The following is a 22,296-nucleotide window of genomic DNA, read 5'->3' as shown; positions in this document are numbered from 1 at the left end:
CACATGGAATCATGTAGTAACCAAAAAGGTGTTAAACAAATCAAATATATTTTATATTTGAGATTCTTCAAATAGCCACCCTTTGCCTTGATGACAGCTTTGCACACTGTTGGCATTCTCTCAACCAGCTTCACCTGGAATGTTTTTTCAACAGTCTTAAAGGAGTTCCCACATATTCTGAGCACTTGTTGGCTGCTTTTCCTTCACTCTGTGGTCCGACTCATCCCAAACCATCTCAATTTGGTTGGGTGATTGTGGAGGCCAGGTCATCTGATGCAGCACTCCATTACTCTCCTTGGTCAAATACCTCTTACACAGCCTGGAGGTGTGTTGGGACATTGTCCTTTTGAAAAACAAATGATAGTCCCACTAAGCCCAAACCAAATGCGATGGCGTATCGCTGCCGAATGCTGTGGTAGCCATGATGGTTAAGTGTGCCTTGAATTCTAAATAAATCACAGACCGTGTCACCAGCAAAGCACCCCCACACCATAACACATCCTCCATGCTTTACGGTGGGAAATACACATGCGGAGATCATCTGTTCACCAACACCGCGTCTCACAAAGACACGGCGGTTGGAACCATAAATCTCAAAWTTGGACTCATCAGACCAAAGGACAGATTTCCACCGGTCTAATATCCATTGCTCGTGTTTCTTGACCCAAGCAAGTCTCCTTCTTATTGGTGTCCTTTAGTAGTGGTTTCTTTRMMGCAATTCGACAATGAAGGCCTGATTCACACAGTCTCCTCCGAACAGTTGATGTTGATGTGTTTGTTACTTGAACTCTGTGAAGCATTTATTTGTACTGCAATTTCTGAGGCTGGTAACTCCAATGAACTTATCCTCTGTAGCAGAGGTAACTCGGCGTCTTCCATTCCTGTGGCGGTCCTCATGAGAGACAGTTTCATCATAGCGCTTGATGGTTTTTGTGACTGTACTTGAAGAAACTTTAAAAGTTCTTGAAATGTTCCTTATTGACTGACCTTCATGCCTTAAAGTAATGATGGAATGTTGTTTCTCTTGGCTTAAATAAAGAAAAACCCTTGAATGACTAGGTGTTCTAAACGTAGAACACGTAGCATGACGTAGCATGCAATGGCAATAAAAAGTTGTAGAATATAGTCACATGTGGTAGCGAATTAAGAATGTCAGGGTGAACGTTGGGTCGGTTTCTCAAACCCGGATTGAGCCTTTTCCTGGACTAAAAAACAATTTTAATAAATTCTCTATTGAACATGTTTTAGTCCAGGTACAGGCTTAATCAGTTGTTGCTTGACTTAACACTTCTGTACCTCACAGATGTCAAAATTCTACAGGCCCAAGGAGTCTTCATACAGTTGGCGAAAAATATCCTGTCTAGAAAAAKAATCTGAATAGGCATCACAATATAGAATTAGAACAGGACTTCACCAATGACAAAGAGTAGTATAATAGTTTCTAATCCTTTCTCAACTTTGTTTTCGCAGGGTTCCCAAAAAAGCAACCAGGTAAGTTGTTTCATTAATATTTCTCCACATTGTCCATCACTAAGGACTGCAATCGTGACATCCAGATGAATATCTCTGTATAACTAGAACGTCTTACCACAAAATAAAYCATATGCCCCCAAGAGTTGGGACACCTGGTATGTGTCCGCAATGGAACCTTATTAGATGCAGCCCTGTATTTGAGTGGATTAATCCCGATGTGATTAGGCTTTAGGACCACATACCGCCTTACACTCTGTTCAGCATGTTAAGATTACACTTAATGTGTTTAGAATGGAATTTAGAAATATTAGGGCGAGCAATATCGGAGTCCGGAGTATAAATAAATAAATAGCTGTAGCTGGAAACATCAGATGCGGGTACTATTTAATGAAACTGCCAGTTGAGGACTTGTGAGGCATCTGTTTTTCAAACTAGACACTCTAATGTACTTGTCYTCTTGCTCAGTTGTGCACCGGGGCCACCCACTACTCTTTCTATTCTGGTTAGAGCCAGTTTGCGCTGTTCTGTGAAGGGAGTAGTACACAGAGTTGTACGAGATCTTCAGCTCCTTAGCAATTTATCGCATAGAATAGCCTTCATTTCTCAGAAGAAGAATAGACTGACGGGTTTCAGAAGAAATGACTGATGTTTCTGGCCATTTTGAGCCTGTAATCGAACCCACAAATGCDGATGCTCCAGATACTCAACTAGTCTAAAGAAGGCCAGTTTTATTGCTTCTTTAATCAGAACAACTGTTTTCAGCTGTGCTAACATAATTGCAAAAGGTTTTCTAATGATGAAATAGCCTTTTAAAATGATAAACTTGGATTAGCTAACACAACGTGCCTTTGGAATACAGGAGTGATAGTTGCTGATAATGGGCCTCTGTAGATATTTCATTACAATCAGCCGTTTCCAGCTACAATATTCATTTACAACCATGTCTACACTGTATTTCTGATCAATTTTATGTTATTTTAATGGACAAAAAATATGCTTTTCTTTCAAAAACAAAGACATTTCTGGGTGACCCCAAACCTTTGAACATGTGTGATGTGTACTGTACTGCCATTATGGACAGAATATATAGTATACAGTATGTGAAGAATACATGGATAGAATAGTGTATGTACTAGAATACAGTATATACATATGAAATGGTTAAAACAGTACGTAAACATTATTAGTGACCAGTGTTCCATTATTAAAGTGACCAGTGTTCCATTATTAAAGTGACCAGTGTTCCATGTCTATGTACATAGAGCAGCAGCCTCTAAGGTGCAGGGATGAGTAACCGGGTGGTAGCCGGCTAGTGACAGTGACTAAGTTCAGGGCACGGTACTGGGTGGAGGCCGGCTAGTGATGGCTATTTAACTGTCTGATGTTCTTGAGATAGAAGCTGTTTTTCAATCTCTCGGTCCCAGCTTTAAAGCACCTGTACTGACCTCACTTTCTGGATGATAGCTGTCATGTGTCTAGACTGATGTGTCAAGTCTGTTCTTCCTGTGTTTGTGTTTGTGTATGTGTCTGTCTGTCTGTCTGTGTGTGTGTGTGTGTGTGTTACTCACCATGCCATCTGTATTTTTGTGTACCCAGGACCCTTAGCATTCTCAGCAAGGACCACCCCCCAGACAAGAAACCCAAAAGTGACAAAAACACAGTCCCACCTCTGCATGAGTTTGACCCTACAGGTAAGTGTGCCAATAWTCTGGGCCTTCCTCTRACACTGCATGGAGTTTCTGGATGGCAGGGAGCTCAGCCCCAGTGATATATACTGGGCCGTCTGCAACACCCTCTGTAGTGCCTTGCAATCGAGGACGGTGCAGAACCCATACCAAGCGGTGATGCAGCCAGTCAAGATGCTCTCAATGGTGCAGCTGTATGCATGTAACTTTGAGGATCTGGGCCTCCCGAGTGGCGCTGTGGTCTAAGGCACTGCATCGCAGTGCTAGAGGCGTCACTACAGATCCCAGTTCGATCCCGGGCTGTATTGCAGCCGGCCGCGACCGGGAGACCCATGAGGCGGCGCACAATTTGGCCCAGCGTCGTCCGGGTTAGGGGAGGGTTTGTCCGGCCGGGATGTCCATGTCCCTTCGCGCTCTAGCGACTCCTATGGTGGGCCGGGTGCATGCACGCTGAAACGGTCACCAGTTGGACAGTGTTTCCTCTGACASATCGGTGCGGCTGGCTTCCGGGTTAAGCGAACAGTGTGTCAATAAGCAGTGCGGCTTGGCAGAGTCGTGTTTCGGAGGATGCATGGCTCTTGACCTTCGCCTTTTCCTAGTCCGTATGGGAGTTGCAGCGATGGGACATTACTGTAACTACCAATTGGATATCACGAACTTGGTGAGAAAAAGGGGTAAAAAGTACAAAAAWTAAATACAATAATAATAATATAAAAACATTTTTTTTTAAGCTATTGACCTTCTCCACTACAGCCCTGTCGATGTGGATGGGCGCCTGCTCGCCCCTCCGCTTCCTGTAGTCCACGATCAACTCCTTTGTCTTGCTGAAGTTGAGGGAGAGGTTGTTGTCCTGGCACCACACTGCCAGGTCTCTCGTTGTCGGTGATCAGACCTACCACCGTAGTGACATCAGAAAACTTGATGGTGCTGCGTGTCCACACGGTCGTGGGTGAACAGGGAGTACAGGAGTAKACTAAGCACACACCCCTGAAGGGCCCCTGTGTTGATGATCAGTGTGGCAGATGTGTTGTTACCAACAGTCACCACCTGGGGCCGGCCGTCAGAAAGTCCAGGATCCAGTTGCAGAGGGAGGTGTTCAGTCCCAGGGTTCCGAGCTTGGTGATGAGCTTGGAGGGGACTATGGTGTTAAACGCTGAGCTGTAGTCAATGAACAGCATTCTCACATAGATATTCCTCTTGTCCAGGTGGGAGACAGCAGTGTGGAGTGCAATAGAGATTGCGTCGTCTGTGGATCTGTTAGTGCGGTATGCGAATTGGATTGGGTCCAGGATGTCGGGGATGATGGTGTTGATGTGTGCCATGACCAGCCTTTCAAAGCATTTCATGGTTGCAGATGTGAGTGCTACGGGACAATAGTCATTTAGGCAGGTTCTTGGAACATGTGGTCTGCTTGAAACATGTTGGAAGATTACAGACTGGGAAAAGGAGATGTTSAAAATGTCTGTGTAGACACTTACCAGAGGGTGTGTGCATGCTCTGAGAATCACATCAGCCACGGAGAGAGCGATCACACAGTTGTTTGCCTCGAAGCGAGAAATAGAAGGCATTCAGCTCGTCTGGGAGGTTTGCGTCACTGGGCAACTCATGGCTGAGTTTCCCTTTGTAGTCCATAATAGTCTGAAAACCCTGCCACATCCGACAAGCTTCGGAGCCGGTGTAGTAGAATTCTATCTTAGTCCGATATTGACCTTTTCCATGTTTGATGGCTCGTCGGATGTCGTAGAGGGCTTTCTTGTAAGTGTCCGTGTCCCGTTCCTCGAAAGCTGTAGGGGGAGGGACAAAAGCAAACAATGCCCCCTCCCTAACTGATAGTGGAGTGGTAGATGCCCACTTTACCTTTTTTCTCAGCTCAGGTGCCTAAATACAACATAGACATACACTGAGTGCACACAACATTAGGAACACCTGCACTTTCGATGACATATACGGACCAGGTGAAAGCTATGATCCCTTATTGATGTCACCTGTTAAATTCACTTCAATCAGTGTAGATTAAGGGGAGGAAACAGGTTAAAGAAGGATTTTAAAGCCATTCAGAGGGTTAATGGGCAAGACAATATTTGTGTGTCTTTGAACGGAGTATGGTAGTAGGTGCCAGGCGTGTCAAGAACTGCTGGGTTTTTCAACATTTTCCCGTGTGTATCAGGAACGGTCCACCACCCAAAGGAGATCCAGCCTACTTTACACAACTGTGGGAAGCATTGGAGTCAGCACGGGCCAGCATCCCTGTGGAACACTTTCGACACCTTGTAGAGTCCATGCCCCGATGAATTGAGGCTGTTCTGAGGACAAATGGGTGTGCAACTCAATATAAGGAAGGTGTATATAATTTACACACACAAACACACACGTCAGCTCAGACAGATCCAGGTCAGAGAGGCCCAGGTCATGAGCTCCATCAGCAGCAGAATGGAAAATTAATGTGTTTATGCAACAAATGTTAGTGCATTGAATTGTATCGCGTCAAACCGAATCGCATTGATTCGTTCCTCTAATCAAACCGAATCGCACCGAATCGTTTCAGACTAAAATGTATCGTTCCTGTATATTATCGGAGTCCCTGTATCTAATCATCTTGAAAGGCCTTTAGTCTCCCATTGACATCAATGCATGCTGAAGCCAATCATTTGTTATCGTCCCCTTTCGGTCTGTAAACTTGTCATTGATCCTGCGGTAGGTAGCACGTCAATTCTCTCACTATCTCACATTAGATAATGGAATGTTAATTATGCAGTGTCTCAATATGAGAAAGTGCTGCGGTGACATGCTGTAGCCTAGGTGGCTGCTGTAGCGCCAGTGYAATACCAGTGTCTATTCACTAGACACCAAACTGAAGAAAACAAACCAAAGCGGGGTTGGACTACCTTGTCCAATAAGAAAGGTACATTTATGTTTTCTGTAGCAAACWGTTTTTCAACTGAAAATGTTTCGCAACAAAAACGAGATTCTTATTGCCTCCCACAGTGTACCATTTGGCTAGGGTTCAGGTTGCCTAGGGTCCGAGACTGTTAATGAATATGACCCTGGTATTAAAGCTCCACTCTAGAGACTAGGAGCTAATGTTTGGTCTGGGGTGGGGGGTGTATTGGGAGCGCCGTGGCTCCCCAGCTGACAGACAGATAAACACGCAGCACCAGGCTGATGCTTATCTTCTGTTAGGCTGGGGAAATGCCAGCAGCAGCAAAATGAAACACACACATTCTCTCACACACACATATACGCACGCACAGTCACAGTAATACATGCACACACGTACACACGTCACTGCTGCTGGAGTCTGAGGATGAAAGACGCCCACAGTCACGGCTGCTGGAGTTTGAGGTTGAAAGTGCACTTTGAGCCCTAGTCATGTGATGAGGTAGTCTGCTCTACAGACAAACGCAGCACCAAACTCCCTCTCTTGCTAGACTATGTGAAAGACTTTCTTGGAGTGACTATTCAATGCCCTGGTGACAGCATGTTTCCTAGTCAAAGCTGTTTGTAGTGTAAATGTATCCTCAGTACTGGGCGTTGTCGCTTTGAACACTGTTCTTCTCACTGAGAAATTGGACTAAACAGAGAAGTGGTATGGTGTCCACTACACTAAGGTTCCAGGTCTGAATTGTATTTACGCTTTAATTCGCCGTTGATGTAAAAATATATTCTGATATTCTGAATGGTCTGGTACCACAGAAGGTTGTTAGTGTATTGTGACTGTTACTTGTAGGTCTAGGGAATAATAGAAGCATGCCATTTAAGCCTAACAATATATAGTATATATCAGTGTTTCTCAACCACCGGTCCATGGTATGGTGCTGAACGGTCCCTGAGAATCGAATCTGGTCAGTTATACAGAGCTAGTTTTAATGTAAGCTGTCCCGCAATGAGGGAAAAACGGGTACAAAAAAGGTTGAGAAACATTTATCTTTATGCCTTCGTTTTTCTTTGTATGAGCGCCATTTTAGGCCTTCCTCAGAATCATTATTCTTTTGAATATTGCTAATCTTTTTTAACATTCATACCCTCAGTTACTATTTCAGTTTTGTTTGTTTTCAAGGGTGTGTTATCAAAAACAAGTACTATTTGCAAAGAAATTCGGACTGTAAGGTGCATAGTCACACTGGGGAAGTGTCTTTTTTTCTGTCATTGTTTATTTTCGCCTCCCTCCCAATGTTTCCTTTTTGATTTTCTTGGCTTTTGGTGTTTTATTCCCCTCTGTGTGTCCTGGTTGTGTTACTTTACCATGTGTACTGTCTGTCGTGTTGTACTAGACGTGCCTTGTGCAGCAGACTGGCTGTGTAGTAGCTGAGGGAATCCCCTCCGAGTCCTGTGGTAAGATGGTCTAAACGGCTGTGTTTCAATAGTCTTTTAAATGACCTCCTTTCCTTTTCCTGTAATTTCCTTCATCTGACATGCGGTAACTGGCCAGTGGACAGGTGAAAGCCAGATTCACCAGGACTAGGCTTTTTTCACATTTCACCTATCACTTATCCAATCTGTTAAATTCAGTGCAAACTAAGGGAGGCAAGTAAAAGTGGACATTTTGCTCCCCTGTTTAGATATACCCCGTTAGTGTGTGGTGACTGTTTTGTGTGGTGAAGTTCCCAGTCCTTCTGCCATGTGTCCCCCTGTCATTCACTCACGCCCTAACACGAGTCCTACACCTCCTTTGTTCTCAGTTTATTTTATTTTGATTACACTCAGCCTTGCCTTTTATTGCCCTGGCAGTGAACTTTCCCACAGTGTTTGACAAACATTGTCTGGATGTTTTAGTGTTACCTGGCCAGAGTAGCGTGAAGGAAGATGTTTGGGTTGATGAAGGAACGCTACCAGGAGGGTTTGAGGGAGTAAAAATGCACCTGTTTAAGTCAATGTATGAAGACTCCTATTTAGGCCTGAAAATACATTTCACTCTAAAATGTTAAAGGGGAAGTTTTGCCAAATTACCTATTTATTTACATGCTTTGCTGTCATTAAGCTAGCTACTGCCACCGACCGTTAATGTTAGCATTTTGTAACCAAAAACCAATGTATGTCAATGTCGCCCAGTTGGCATGCTTTCAATTTCATGTCCAGCTCATATCTGAAAGGGATTGTGTAGCCCAATAACTGTGATTTGGGCATGACATTTAATTCATGCTAACTGGGGGACTTGTGAATTTGAAATGTGAATTTACTTTGGTTCTTGGCTAGAAAATGCTATTATAGCAGGGGKTTTTCTGGTTCAAAGGGGGGGGGGGGCTTAGATGGTGTCTGTGGCGAATGGCGTGGTCACCCACCACATTTTTTGACGTCCTCCTCTTGGCTGCGGAGATAAAATGCAACTCAAACAACTCTGTGTTCAAGCAAACATGACAAGCAAACATGACAGGGGGTGTTGTTGTCACTTATATCAATGTTCCCCAAACAATGTGTCCTTATATGAGTGTCAAACTGGGTTCTTAGAGGATCATGTGTTATGCCATTATTCATAACAGCCTATCTTGGCATCCTACTGATATTAAAGGGATAGTTCAGCAAATTTGATTAGATATTTGTTTCCTTACCTTAAAGCAGTCTATGGACAATGAGTGACTGCAATCCACACATTTGTGTTATTCTGTCCTTGTGCATAGACTGCTTTCAAGTTCAGGGAAAAATATCTAATATGCAATTTAGCTGAACTATCCCTTTAACAACAATAAGCAYTTTTCAAAATGCATCCATGTGTTAAAGGCTTTTGAAGAAGAGAGTGAAGTGCTATAATAACTGGGGCGTATTAAGTATTTGAAAACGGGTATCAATCATTCATTGCTGCCACTCAATAGAAGCTTCAAAAGCAATTTGTCAGGCCTCGTCAACATTTTATAAAAACTACTAGCAATAAATACAGAGCTGAGCTATTGAAAGAGTACCTCCGCCACCAAGCAGACACACAGTGCGTATTATGCCCCGTCACACACACCGTGTCCCACATCGCCAGCCTYGTTTCCTCTCACTGTGCCAACCCGTGAGTTGTGTTGTGATGGTGTGTAACCCACATTTACATTTACATTTACATTTAAGTCATTTAGCAGACGCTCTTATCCAGAGCGACTTACAAATTGGACCATATCTTTCTCTTCTGTCTGTCTGTCTGTGTAGGGCTTGTCCAGCGTTGTGTGATCATTCAGAAAGATGAGAACGGCTTTGGGYTGACGGTGAGCGGAGACAACCCTGTATTTGTGCAGCTGGTCAAAGAGGGTAAGGCCTTTTCCATCCTATTCTAATCTACACCTTCCTGTGCTGTAGTCAAGGAAATGATGATGATACCCATTGCGCTAACGCTAGTTAGCATTGGCCCTCGAGAAACTACCTCYAACTTCCTTCATTCTGGACACAGAGACATAAATGGTATCCACAAGTTCATCTGACTCTGGGGAAGTAGATAACGGCCCTCATTGCCAATAATCCCGAAGTATTCCTTTAATTGGTAAAGCATGGTGCTTGCAACCCTAGGGTAGCTGGTTCCATTCCCACTAAGGCCACCCATATAAAAATGTATAATACATATAATGTTTTAAGGAAATGTAAGTACATATCTTGGGGGTGTAAACCTKTGACGTTAGATCAACATGTTTGATTGGGAGCAGAATATTAATATATATTCTACATCATATAGTCTTGATATCCAAGGCAACAATACAATGTATTGGATTTATCTCTGAATGTGTCATTACACAGTTGGATACAGTAATATCGCTAACCTTTTATAATTCTCATTCCCATTACGTGTCCTGTCCTGTACTGTCTTCTTCTGCAGATGGCTCTGCCATGCGAGCAGGCGTCCAGACGGGTGATAGGATCATCAAGGTGAGGCTCATTCCCTCTCTGGGGCCCATTACACTCTTCCTAGACATTACCCTGGGCCTAATCTTTAATTGACAGATGCATGTAATGTAGTGCATGTAGTAGCATCTGTCAATAGACTGTAGGATGGGACAACTAACGAGGAACTTTGTTCCGGTACACWGATTTTTCGTGTCTGATCATTTTGGACAAATCACAATTTCGCAGGTTCTATTTGGCCCATAGACTTGCCCGAAACTTGCTGAGAGTTTTTGTTTAGAGGGGTGGAGACTTCGCTAGTGTCATTAGTTAGTACATTTTCTAACATGTCTCCCCCCAGAACTTAATTAAGCATCTGACGCAATTCCACAATAATTTTATTATTGTCCGAGATAAACTGATCCTAGATCTAAGGGTTATCTTTCCAAAATCTTACCTTATGCATTTAAACCAAAATGCTAAACCGAACTTAGATCAGTGTGAAGGGGGAACTTCATTCTGCCACTGTCTCTTAGACAGAGACCGATCAGGGTGAAGTTTCCCCTAGGTACAGATCTAGGATCAGTGTCCCCTAAACTTAACCATTAGTATGGAAAATGCTAAACTGACCCAAGATCAGTGTGTTGGGGCAACTTCATTCCGCCTCAGACAAGAGAACCCTGCAGGGTACAATGGTAGGTCGTGGGTCATGGATTAGGCCCCCTGCATACTTTCCCACTCTGCCCCCTACTGGGTTGATGAGGAGCTACACCATAACATGGMAATGTATTCCAATGTCATTGGAAAGGGCATGATGCCTTCATGCTGTGCGTAGTGTCAGTGCAGAAAATKTATTGTTAGTCTGTGAGGGGGAATCCCAACTTTCTCCTAATGGGTTAGTGTGAGACTTTGGCAATCAAGCCATTTTTCTACTTACCCAGAGTCAGATTAACTCATTGATACCATTTTTATGTCTCTGTGTTCAGTTTAAAGAAGTTGAAGGTAGTTTTGCGAGACATTGTTAATTAGCGTTTCTGCTATGAATAGARGTCTATAGGTACAGCTTTCCTTTAAGTAAAATCTTCACTTAGTCATGTATGGATGTTTACACTTGAATGAGCAGGTAGTGCTGCAGGTTGGGCCAGTTTACCGAAAGGTAGCTGGTTCGAATCAAATCAAATGTATTTATATAGCCCTTCTTACATCAGCTGATATCTCAAAGTGCTGTACAGAAACCCAGCCTAAAACCCCAAACAGCAAGCAATGCAGGTGTAGAAGCACGGTGGCTAGGAAAAACTCCCTAGAAAGGCCAAAACCTAGGAAGAAACCTAGACAGGAACCAGGCTATGAGGGGTGGCCAGTCCTCTTCTGGCTGTGCCGGGTGGAGATTATAACAGAACATGGCCAAGATGTTCAAATGTTCATAAATTACCAGCATGGTGAAATAATAATAATCACAGTAGTTGTCGAGGGTGCAGCAAGTCAGCACCTCAGGAGTAAATGTCAGTTGGCTTTTCATAGCCGATCATTAAGAGTATCTCTACCGCTCCTGCGGTCTCTAGAGAGTTGAAACAGCAGGTCTGGGACAGGTAGCACGTCCGGTGAACAGGTCAGGGTTCATATCGCGCAGGCAGAACAGTTGAAACTGGAGCAGCAGCACGGCCAGGTGGACTGGGGACAGAAGGAGTCATCATGCCAGGTAGTCCTGAGGCATGGTCCTAGGGCTCAGGTCCTCCGAGAGAGGGAAAGAAAGAGAGAAGAGAGAAATTAGAGAGAACATACTTAAATTCACACAGGACACCGGATAAGACAGGAGAAGTACTCAGATATAACAAACTGACCCTAGCCCCCGACACATAAACTACTGCAGCATAAATACTGGAGGCTGAGACGGAGGGGTCAGGAGACACTGTGGCCCCATCCAATGATACCCCCGGACAGGGCCAAACAGGAGAATATAACCCCACCCACTTTGCCAAAGCACAGCCCCCACACCACTAGAGGGATATCTTCAACCACCCAACTTACCATCCTGAGACAAGGCGAGTATAGCCCACAAAGATCTCCGCCACGGCACAACCAAGGAGGGGGGGCGCCAACCCAGACAGGAAGATCACGTCAGTGACTCAACCCACTCAAGTGACGCACCCCTCCTAGGGACGGCATGAAAGAGCACCGGGGAACCGGCCAGGCAGAGACAGCAAGGGCGGTTCGTTGCTCCAGAGCCTTTCCGTTCACCTTTCCGTTCGAATCTCTGAGCCAACTAGGGGAAAATCTGTTGATGTTACCTTGAGCAAAGCACTTAAGCCTAATTGCTCCTATAAGTCGCTCTGGATAAGAGTGTCTGCTAAATGACTAAAATGCCAATTTAAAATTAYTGAACATTTAGAAAGAAAGAAGGTGTTTCTTGGCATGGAAAGAGTTATGTACGCCTGCTCCTGTTGAATGTACCCATTAACTAATATGGGGCATCTAATCTGGGACAGAATGCATAGTCCTCCCATAGAAAGTGTTGTATTTCATTTGATTGATGTTGTGACATATAGCAGATGTTCTGTTTTTGTTGCAGGTTAACGGGAGCTTAGTAACACATTCAAACCATGTCGAAGTCGTAAAGTTAATCAAATGTAAGTCAAAGATGCAGTTTTATATCTAATTGTTCATAGACATGAAAAATCACAGGCTCTTCAAGAGACACACTTTCTTAAAGCTAACAAGTACTGCTTGAACTGCTTATAATGTAACCGAACTCTCTTGTCTCTCTGTGTCAGCGGGCTCCTATGTGGCCCTCACAGTGCTGGGGAGGCCCCCGGGACTGGCCCAAATCCCCCTGTCAGAGGGCGAGGGTGGAGACCCAGGGGTCCTGTCGTCGTCCCTCTCCTCACCCCACTCTCCAGGAACAATGGGGGGAACAGGGCAGCGCTGCTCCACCTCCACCAGTCCCCAGGACCACATCATCTCCCCGCTGCCCCTCTGGGTACGATCGACAGCCACCTTGCTCTGTGGCTGCAACTGAAGTGGCATCCTTTTCACTATATAGAGTAGGGTGCCATTTCAGAAGTGTTTCTCTTTAGTTCTCTCTCTCTCTGTCTCTCTTTCTCGGCCTCCACAGTTCCACATCCCTTCTTCACCCCTCCCCATCCCCCCGTCCTCCACCCACCCACCCCCACTCACTCTACCTCTTTCACTTTCTAATTGGATCTGTATTCTCACGCTTCTCTCACTAGTTTCCTCAATTTTTTCATAAAGCTGTCACTCTCCCTCTGCTGCACTTGTCGCTGTCCTGTCCGGAAGCAAACACTCTTATAATTTCTGTTTTTCTTCATTTTGGTTGGTCCCTAAGGAGGAGAATAACTCTGTACACAGCCAGAACGTGGACATCTTACAGAAGATGCTGTCCAAGGAGCAGCAGGACATACAGGCAAGTCACACACACATAGTATCTCCATACTCTGACGTTTTCTACATGAGGAGATGAGACAGTCATCTAGTCGAACTTTTAATCTTTGATTTGAATGAGATAATTCAAATTCCGAGTATTCTTTGGAATTGACCGTTTTTTTYATATAGTTAGGTTCATAGGACCTAGAGCCATGTTCATAAAGCATCTCAGAGTAGGACTGCTGATCTAGGATGAGGTCTGCCCTGTACATCTATGATACTATATGATTTCTATTTWATTWTTTTACCTTTATTTAACTAGGCAAGTCAGTTAAAGAACAAATTCTTATTTTACAATGACGGCCTACCCTGGCCAAACCCTCACCTAACCCGGACGACGCTGGGMCAATGTGYGCCGCACTATGGGACTCTCGATCACGGCCAGTTGTGATACAGCCCGGGATCAAACCAGGGTCTGTAGTGATGCCTCTAGCACTGAGATGCAGTGCCTTAGACCGCTGCGCCACTCAGGAGCCCAAATTCAGACCCAGATTAAATAAATATCATTCACACATTAAATTGTCATCAAACGCTTAATGATGTCATTGCGCATGTTGYTGCTTATTCATTATGTTAATTTACAGCACGATTCAGTTCCTAGCACCATCCACAGCAGTGGCATCATTCCAGTKTAGCATAGAATACTCACTGAGTTTCCTTGAACGCCATGTGACCGCCCCCATCTCTCTTCAGTCTTATGTTCCAAAATGTGAAATTGGGGAAGTTATGCTGCTTTAAAAATKTATACATTTGTAATCCCATTTTGGAGAAAAAGGCATTCAAACATTTTGCTCCGATTTTTACGCTTGCTCTACATGAATCCTTGGGAAACATATATTTAGAGAAGGAATACTTCCCCCACTAGGCAAACCATTAACAGTATTAAATTGTCTATTGTTGTATAATAAAGATAACCTTTCACATTGAACAGCTATAGTGCTGCTCTTTGTTTATGCCCATTTAGCTTTGTTCACACCCTCTTAAGCCTTAGACTCACCTAGGGTTGTTGCGGTGACCTTATTACCACTATACATTTACATTTTTTGACATTTAGCAGACGCTCTTATCCAGCATCTGCTGGTCCCTCATGGGAATCAAACCCACAACCCTGACATTGCAAGCACCATGCTTTACCAACTAAGCCACATGTGACTGTCACGGTAATCTCCTCTAATGCCCTCTGGACATGCATTGGTAGTACCCAACTCGCTTAAAGAGTTAGCCTACATTTATAGTGAATTTGTATTTGATTTTGAATAGCCTAGTAATAGTTTTTTTTTCTCATACAGGATGACACATTACCTTTAGCTACAGAATATCTGAACACCATGCGTTTCCATCTCTCTCTCCTTCATTCCTTTCTCGASCATGCAGAGAGAGGGGCTGTCAACAGTTGAATTAAATATGTTTCCTTGTGAAAACATGTTACTATCAATGTTCCYGATCATATTTCACTTGGTTTSCCAAATTCAGCACAGGGTAGCTGCAGGAACAGGGTTGGAGAGCCCATGACAAACAGAGTTTGGGAGGAATATCACCCGTCACGTAGCGAGAGGCTACATGCTCCTCAAACAGTGGTTGATAYATGTAGTGAAATAACATGAGTAGCCTACCCAGCATGGAAAAACTAACTGGCAGGAAAGCGGCCTCCATTCGCTATTCGAGTGCATATGAATGTCCTGCCCATTTCTACATACAGTATTAATAAAGACAAGATTAAATTGAGAATAGTCTGATGGGTGAAAATAGTATCACTTGATAAGAGAACAGTGTTTGCAGCCTGAGGCAAGGAACATAGTGCAAGCTTTTTTTGTGACTTTTTCAAATCATTAATAGCCTACAGTCGCATCATGCAGCCCATATATGTTTTGATTTCTAAGGTTTATATCATTCACAACTAAAGTTGCCAAATAATTCYAAATCTAGCATATAGGACCTGTTTCAAATGATCACTTTTWTGCTCAAGGTAGCCACTTCATATGCAGACTTGCTCCTGAATAGGAAGAATATCCTCTTTTATTTTATTCAGCTAAGTTCAGTTATATTCTTCTTACTGTGAAATCATATAATATAAAATAATGACACGGGACTTACAGTGCATTSGCAAATTATTCAGACCCCTTCACTTTTACAACATTTTGTTACGTTACAGACTTATTCTAAAATGTATTAAATCGTTTTTTCCCCCTCATCAATCTACAAACAACACCCCATAATGACAAAGCAAAAACTATTTTTTAGACGTTTTTACAAATGATTATAAAAACCAGAAATACCTTATTTACCTAAGTATTCAGACCCTTTGCTATGAGACTCGAAATTGAGCTCCGGTGCATCCTGTTACTCCCCGCAAAAAATATGCGTTGCCACAAAACGACAATAGACGATGAAATTTAATCACTAACCTTGACAGTCTTATAAACATCATGTTATACAAATACCAAATTATGTTTTTGTTCGAAAATGTGCAATTTAGAGCTACAAATCTGATTATACATCGGTGAATACGTAGCATCGATTCACCAGAATTCCAAAGATATTTTGACACTCACCTAATCTGACCAAACGAACTCATGCATAAACTTACATAAAAATACTGGTTGCTATGGCAATGAAAGATCAACTGGTTCTTAATGCAACCGCTGTGTTAGATTTAAAAAATAACTTTACCAATAAATACAGCTTGCGTTATTGTGAGACAGCGCTCACAAAACGGCGGAGAATAGGAGTCAACATTTTAACACAGAAATACGAAATAACTCATAAATTGTTTTCTTACTTTTGCTGAGCTTCCATCAGAATGTTGTGACAAGGAGTCCTTGGTCCAGAATAATCGTTGTTTGGTTTTTAGAATCCATTTCTTCTGTGAATTCGCGCCACAATGCTAGCCAAGGTTGCTAACATTCCCATCCTCTCTTGACGCAAAGAACGGAAAACTCCAAAAGTCCAATAAACGTTGAAATAAACTGATAAAACTCGGTTGAAAAAACCTACTTTATGATGTTATTATCATGATGTATCAAAATAAAATCAGAGCCGGAGAATTCGCCGTTGTAAACCGAACGCTTTCAGAAAGACAAATGTCGAGCCTTCGCCTTCGAAGACAAAAGAAAATTCGGACTGTCAACTCCAAAAGCTCTTGTTCGGCCTCAATACAAGCTAGACACCCCCACCTTCCACTGCTGTTGACATCTAGTGGGAGGCGTATGAAGTGCATGCATATCGATAAATAAAAGCCAGTCGAATAGGCAGGCCCTGAAACAGAGCTCGTTTTCAGATTTTTCACTTCCTGTATGGAAGTTTGCTGCAAAATGAGTTCTGTTTTACTCACAGATATAATTCAACAGTTTCTAGAAACTTGAGAGTGTTTTTCTATCCAATAGCAATAATTATGCATATTCCGTTATGATCTAGAAAAGAGTACGAGGCCAGGGCATTTGTCGGCACGATTTTTGTCCAAAAGGGGGGCGCTGAAAGAAACAGGCCCCCCCTATTGACAAACGAATTAATGACTCCAACACTAAGTGTATGTAAACTTCAGACTTCAACGTGTATATAAACCGTAGAAAGACAGTTGCAGGTCCGAGGGCATCGAAAAAGTACAGATCGGAGGGCAATCAAGCGAAACAGACACAAGAAGCACGGATAAACGGGGCGTATCTATGACTCTGAGGACTGGGTAGGGGGCCAACACCCTCCGCTTCTCCCTTCCTCGCGTGGTGTTCTGGGTCGGGAGGGTGGCTTCGGCTCTCACACGAGCTCCGATCCCGACTGCCATGTGCCTTGGGTTGCGCCGGAGGCCCGGCTCCATCCCTCTTCCCCGTTAGCACGGCCGCATGGCGCACATGGGCCTTATTATAAAGAATATGAATTCACAGGCAAGAAATTATTAAATATTAAAGCATTAGAACTCTCACTAAAGGCGTCAGTCATGCAAAAGTTATACTTAAATCCAAACAGGTTGGGTGGATTATAAGAGTACATGGCCATGAAGGCTAGATCATTTTTACAGCTGTTCAAACATTCATAGATGACCAGCAGGGTCAAATAAATAAACAGTGGTTATAGATGGTGCAACCGGCACATTAGAAGTAAATGCCAGTTGGCTTTTCATAGCGAGCATTCAGAGGTCAAGACAGCAAGTGTGTGTGCGAGAGAGAGAGAGAGTAACGTGTGGAATATAGCGTAGGATTTGAAGAAATAGCCTACCGCGTGTGGTCAACTATTTCAGCACCTTTTCACACTCGCTCTGGGACAGCATGGCAACTGGTCTTGATAAATCAATGAGATTTTAATTTCACTGAATCTCCGTTTGGGTATTGGTTAGACTACAATTAGGGTGTGAAATTGTATTATTTTACTCTTAGTACTGTAGCCTACTCCCGACCGGTCACGTTGTACAGCGCATATTTTCTGAGGGTTTCTTTTTTCTTGTAACAGAAACACCATAATATTTATCAATTAATGCTACATTTCTTAAAATCAATCTCATATACTATGTTCTTAAAAAAAGTGTTTTAAATTCTTTTACAGCCAATATTAAAGACTGTCAAATGCTTCTCAAAGATTCCCTCTGGTGGTCAAACTAGCACTAACTAGCATTAAGGAAAATGGCTGACACTTAATAACGTGCCATATAATTCTGGCGCAGCCCGCAAGGTGTGCTGCAGTATGACGCAGCTTTTACAGGAGAAACCATTGTACAGAGCACAACCATAGGTAACGGTGAGCGTTTAATTCAAAATGTTTTAATTTACAAGTATTGACCTTGGCGAATCGATGTAGATACACAGGTAAGTGCATAGACGATGTCATCTGCTATGACTCCGACGACACTTCAAACACGCAAAAGGAATATTTAGGAGGAAGGTGGAATCTTATTACACCAGCTCGAGCTAAAATCAATTCAAATGTTATTTGTCACATGCGCCGAATACAACCGTGAAATGCTTACTTACAAGCCTTAACCAACAATGCAATTTTAAGAAAAAATACGAGTTAAAACCTTTACAGGATCAGTGTCCCCCTGCGGGACGGTTGAGCTAACATGCGCTAATGTGATTAGCATGACGTTGTAAGTAAAAATTAATTTCCCAGGACATAGACATGTCTTATATGGGCAGAAAGCTTAAATTCTTGTTAATCTAACTGCACTGTCCAATTTACAGTAGCTATTACAGTGAAAAAATCCATTGTTTGAGGAGAGTGCACAACAACAAAAACTTATCACAGCAACTGGTTTGATACATTCAATTCTGAAGTAAATAATATACTTATATTCAGTAATCTTGGTCTGGACTTGTCATCCTGAGGGTCCAGAGATACAATGTATTATAGTTTGTTTGATAAAATACATTTAATATTCAAATGTAGGCTTATGTGGATCTACAGTTTGAACCCCTGCTGTGTTCGACCCCACACCCCCCCATCTAGATGTGTGAAGGTTAGTGTCTTTTTTGTAGGGAAGCTAATTAAACATAATTTATTACATTCCTGGGATCCTGAGACTTGATACAACATTTTGAACTGTAATGCAATGGTCATTGGATAGTCTAAAACTTTGCACATATTCTGCTGCCATCTAGTTCAAAATCAAAATTGCACCTAGAGTCCTAAGTCATATAATGGCCTTTCTCATGCATGTCAAAGATGATAGAACAAAACATATTTTTGAAAACGCTGTTTTTTATTTTTTGTATTATCTTTTACCAGATCTAATGTGTTATATTCTTCTACATTAATTTTGCATTTCACAAACTGTTTCCTTTCAAATGGTATCAAGAATATGCATATTGCTTCAGGTCTGAGCTACAGACGGTTAGATTTGGGGTATGTCATTTTAGGTGAAAATTGAAAAAAGGGTCGATCCTTTTAAGAAAAATACTTACTAAATAAACGAAAGTAAAAAAATGTAAGTACCATTAAAATAACAATAAAGAGGCTATATAGAGGGTTCCGGTACCGAGTCAATGTGCAGGAGTACAGGTTAGTTGAGGTAATTGAGGTAATATGTACATATAGGTAGGTGTAAAGTGACTATGCCATAGATAATAAACAGTGAGTAGCAGCAGTGTAAAAAGGGGGGTGTTAATAGAAAATAGTCAGGGTGCCAATTGATTAGCTGTTCAGCAGTCTTATACACTGCTCAAAAAAAATAAAGGGACACTAAAATAAACATCCTAGATCTGAATGAATGAAATATTCTTATTAAATACTTTTTTCTTTACATAGTTGAATGTGCTGAACAAAATCACACAAAATTATAATGTAAATCAAATTTATCAACCCATGGAGGTCACACTCAAAATTAAAGTGGAAAACAACTACAGGCTGATCCAATTTGATGTAATGTCCTTAAAACAAGTCAAAATGAGGCTCAGTAGTGTGTGTGGCCTCCCGTGCCTGTATTGACCTCCCTACAACGCCTGGGCATGCTCCTGATGAGGTGGCGGATGGTCTCTGAGGGATCTCCTCCCAGACCTGGACTAAGCATCCGCCAACTCCTGGACAGTCTGTGGTGCAACGTGGCGTTGGTGGATGGAGCGAGACATGATGTCCAGATGTGCTCAATTGGATTCAGGTCTGGGGAATGGGGCGGCAGTCCATAGCATCAAATGCCTTCCTCTTGCCAGGAACTGCTGACACACTCCAGCCACATGAGGTCTAGCATTGTCTTGCATTAGGAGGAACCAGGGCCAAGCACACCAGCATATGGTCTCACAAGGGGTCTGAGGATCTCATCTCGGTACCTAATGGCAGTCAGCGCTAATCTGGCGAGCAAATGGAGGGCTGTGCAGCCCCAAAGAAATGCCACCACACACAGACTGACCCACGCCAAACCGGTCATGCTGGAGGATGTTCCAGGCAGCAGAACGTTCTCCACGGCGTCCAGCTCTGTCACGTCTGTCACATGTGCTCATGTGCTCAGTGTGAACCTGCTTTCATCTGTGAAGAGCACAGGGCGCCAGTGGCGAATTTACACAATCTTGGTGTTCTCTGGCAAATGCCAACGTCTGCACGTGGTTGGGCTGTAAGCCAACCCCCACCTGTGGACGTCGGGGCTCTAATACCATCATGGAGTCTGTTCTGACCGTTTGAGCAGACACACACATGCCATTTGTGGCCTGCTGGAGGTCATTTTGCAGGCTCTGGCAGTGCTCCCTCCTTGCACAAAGGCGGAGTAGCGGTCCTGCTGCTGGTTTGTTGCCCTCCTACGGACTCCTCCACGTCTCCTGATGTACTGGCCTGTCTCCTGGTAGCGCTCCATGCTCTGGACACTACACTGACAGACACAGCAAACCTTCTTGCCACAGCTCGCATTGATGTGCCATCCTGGATGAGCTGCACAACCTGAGCCATTGTGTGGTTGTAGACTCCGTCCATGCTACCACTAGAGTGAAAGCACCGCCAGCATTCAAAAGTGACCAAAACATCAGCCAGGAAGCATAGGAACTGAGAAGTGGTCTGTGGTCAACCTGCAGAACACTCCTTTATTGGGGGTGTCTTGCTAATTGCCTATAATTTCACCTGTTGTCTATTCCATTTGCACAACAGCATGTGAAATTTATTGTCAATCAGTGTTGCTTCCTAAGACGTTGAATTCAAGAAGGTCACGGGTTAATTGTGTTGAAGTGTCTATTTTTTGGGAGTTCTCTTGGTACCGCTGTTTCCTATGCCGCTGGGGGTGGCTACTTGGTCTGTTCTCGCGCCTTCCGCCCGCTTTCCGGCCCCTGGGCCATCTAGTGTGTCTGGGGCCACTTACGGCAACTGTTACCCTCTGATTCGTCCGATGGCCGACAGTTGATTCACAGATGTTGAGCTTGTACAGGTTGTTCCTTTTATTTTTGGAGCAGTGTAGCTTGGGGTAGACGCTGTTAAGAAGCTTTTTGACTACACTTAGCGCTCCGGTACGCTTGCTGTGCAGTAGCAGAGAGAACAGTTTATGACTAGGTGGCTGGAGTCTTAGGCAATTTTTAGGGCCTTCCTCTGACCCGCCTGGTATAGAAGTCCTGACGGCAGGAAGCTTGGCCCAGTGATGTACTGGGCATAGCGCACTCCCTCTGTAGCACATTGGCCGAGCAGTTGCCATACCAGCAGTGATGCAACCATCAGGATACTCTCGATGGTGCACTGTATACTTTTGAGGATCTTTCAGTCTTCTGAGGGGGAACAGGTGTTGTCGTACCCTCTTCACGACTGTCTTGGTGTGTTTGGACCATGATAGTGTGGTGGTGATGTGGCACCAGGAACTGGAAGCTCCTCAACCTGCTCCACCACAGCCCCTTTTTCCTGTATTCCACGATCATCTTCCTTTGTCTTGATCACGATGAGGGAGAGGTTGTTGTCCTGGCACCACAATTCCAGGTCTCTGACCTCCTCCCTATAGGCTATCTCGTCGTTGTCTGTGATAGGTCTCACCGTTGCGTCGGCTGCAAACTTAATGATGGTGTTGGGTGTCGTGCTTGGCCATGCAGTCATGGGTGACAGGGAGTACAGGAGGGGACTAAGCACACACACCTGAGGGCCCCGTGTTGAGGGATCAGTGTGGCAGATGTGTTGTTGCTACCCTTACCACCTGGGGCGGCCCGTCCCAGGTCCTTAGGTTAGTGATGAGCTTTGAGGGCACTATGGTGGTGAATACTGAGCTGTAGTCAATGAATGGGGGGGGGGGGGTCAAGTGCAGAGTGTTGATTAAGTGTTTTAAAAAATAAATTTATTTGAGGTGAGCAGGAGGATTGTTTAAGATACTATTTCAGGAGAACAGAATATGAGTTGGCCTACTGTATGTTATCTGGCTATGCGCCATTGCCATAGGCTTGTTCATTTATCAGACAAGATACGCTTATACAGTGCATTCGGAAAAGTATTCAGACCCCTCCACTTTTCATCTCATGGATGACTCATGGAAAAC

At 43.6% G+C, this 22,296-nt stretch overlaps 1 protein-coding gene across 1 annotated transcript in view; it reads left to right on the top strand.

The window, feature by feature from the left end:
* LOC111980526 (rho guanine nucleotide exchange factor 12) overlaps window positions 1–22,296 on the top strand; it is a 130,563-nt gene that overhangs the window by 50,107 nt on the left and 58,160 nt on the right. Inside the window, exons 2-8 of the mRNA XM_024011296.2 lie at window positions 1,471–1,491; window positions 3,070–3,164; window positions 9,282–9,380; window positions 9,940–9,989; window positions 12,514–12,571; window positions 12,716–12,921; window positions 13,288–13,365. Of these exons, the coding sequence (XP_023867064.1) occupies window positions 1,471–1,491; window positions 3,070–3,164; window positions 9,282–9,380; window positions 9,940–9,989; window positions 12,514–12,571; window positions 12,716–12,921; window positions 13,288–13,365 (607 nt within the window). The remainder of the gene's footprint in view (window positions 1–1,470; window positions 1,492–3,069; window positions 3,165–9,281; window positions 9,381–9,939; window positions 9,990–12,513; window positions 12,572–12,715; window positions 12,922–13,287; window positions 13,366–22,296) is intronic.

This window comes from Salvelinus sp. IW2-2015, linkage group LG20, assembly GCF_002910315.2.
Source record: "Salvelinus sp. IW2-2015 linkage group LG20, ASM291031v2, whole genome shotgun sequence".
In the NCBI taxonomy this organism is placed as follows: Eukaryota; Metazoa; Chordata; class Actinopteri; order Salmoniformes; family Salmonidae; genus Salvelinus; species Salvelinus sp. IW2-2015.
This window is presented reverse-complemented; position numbering and strand designations above follow the sequence as displayed.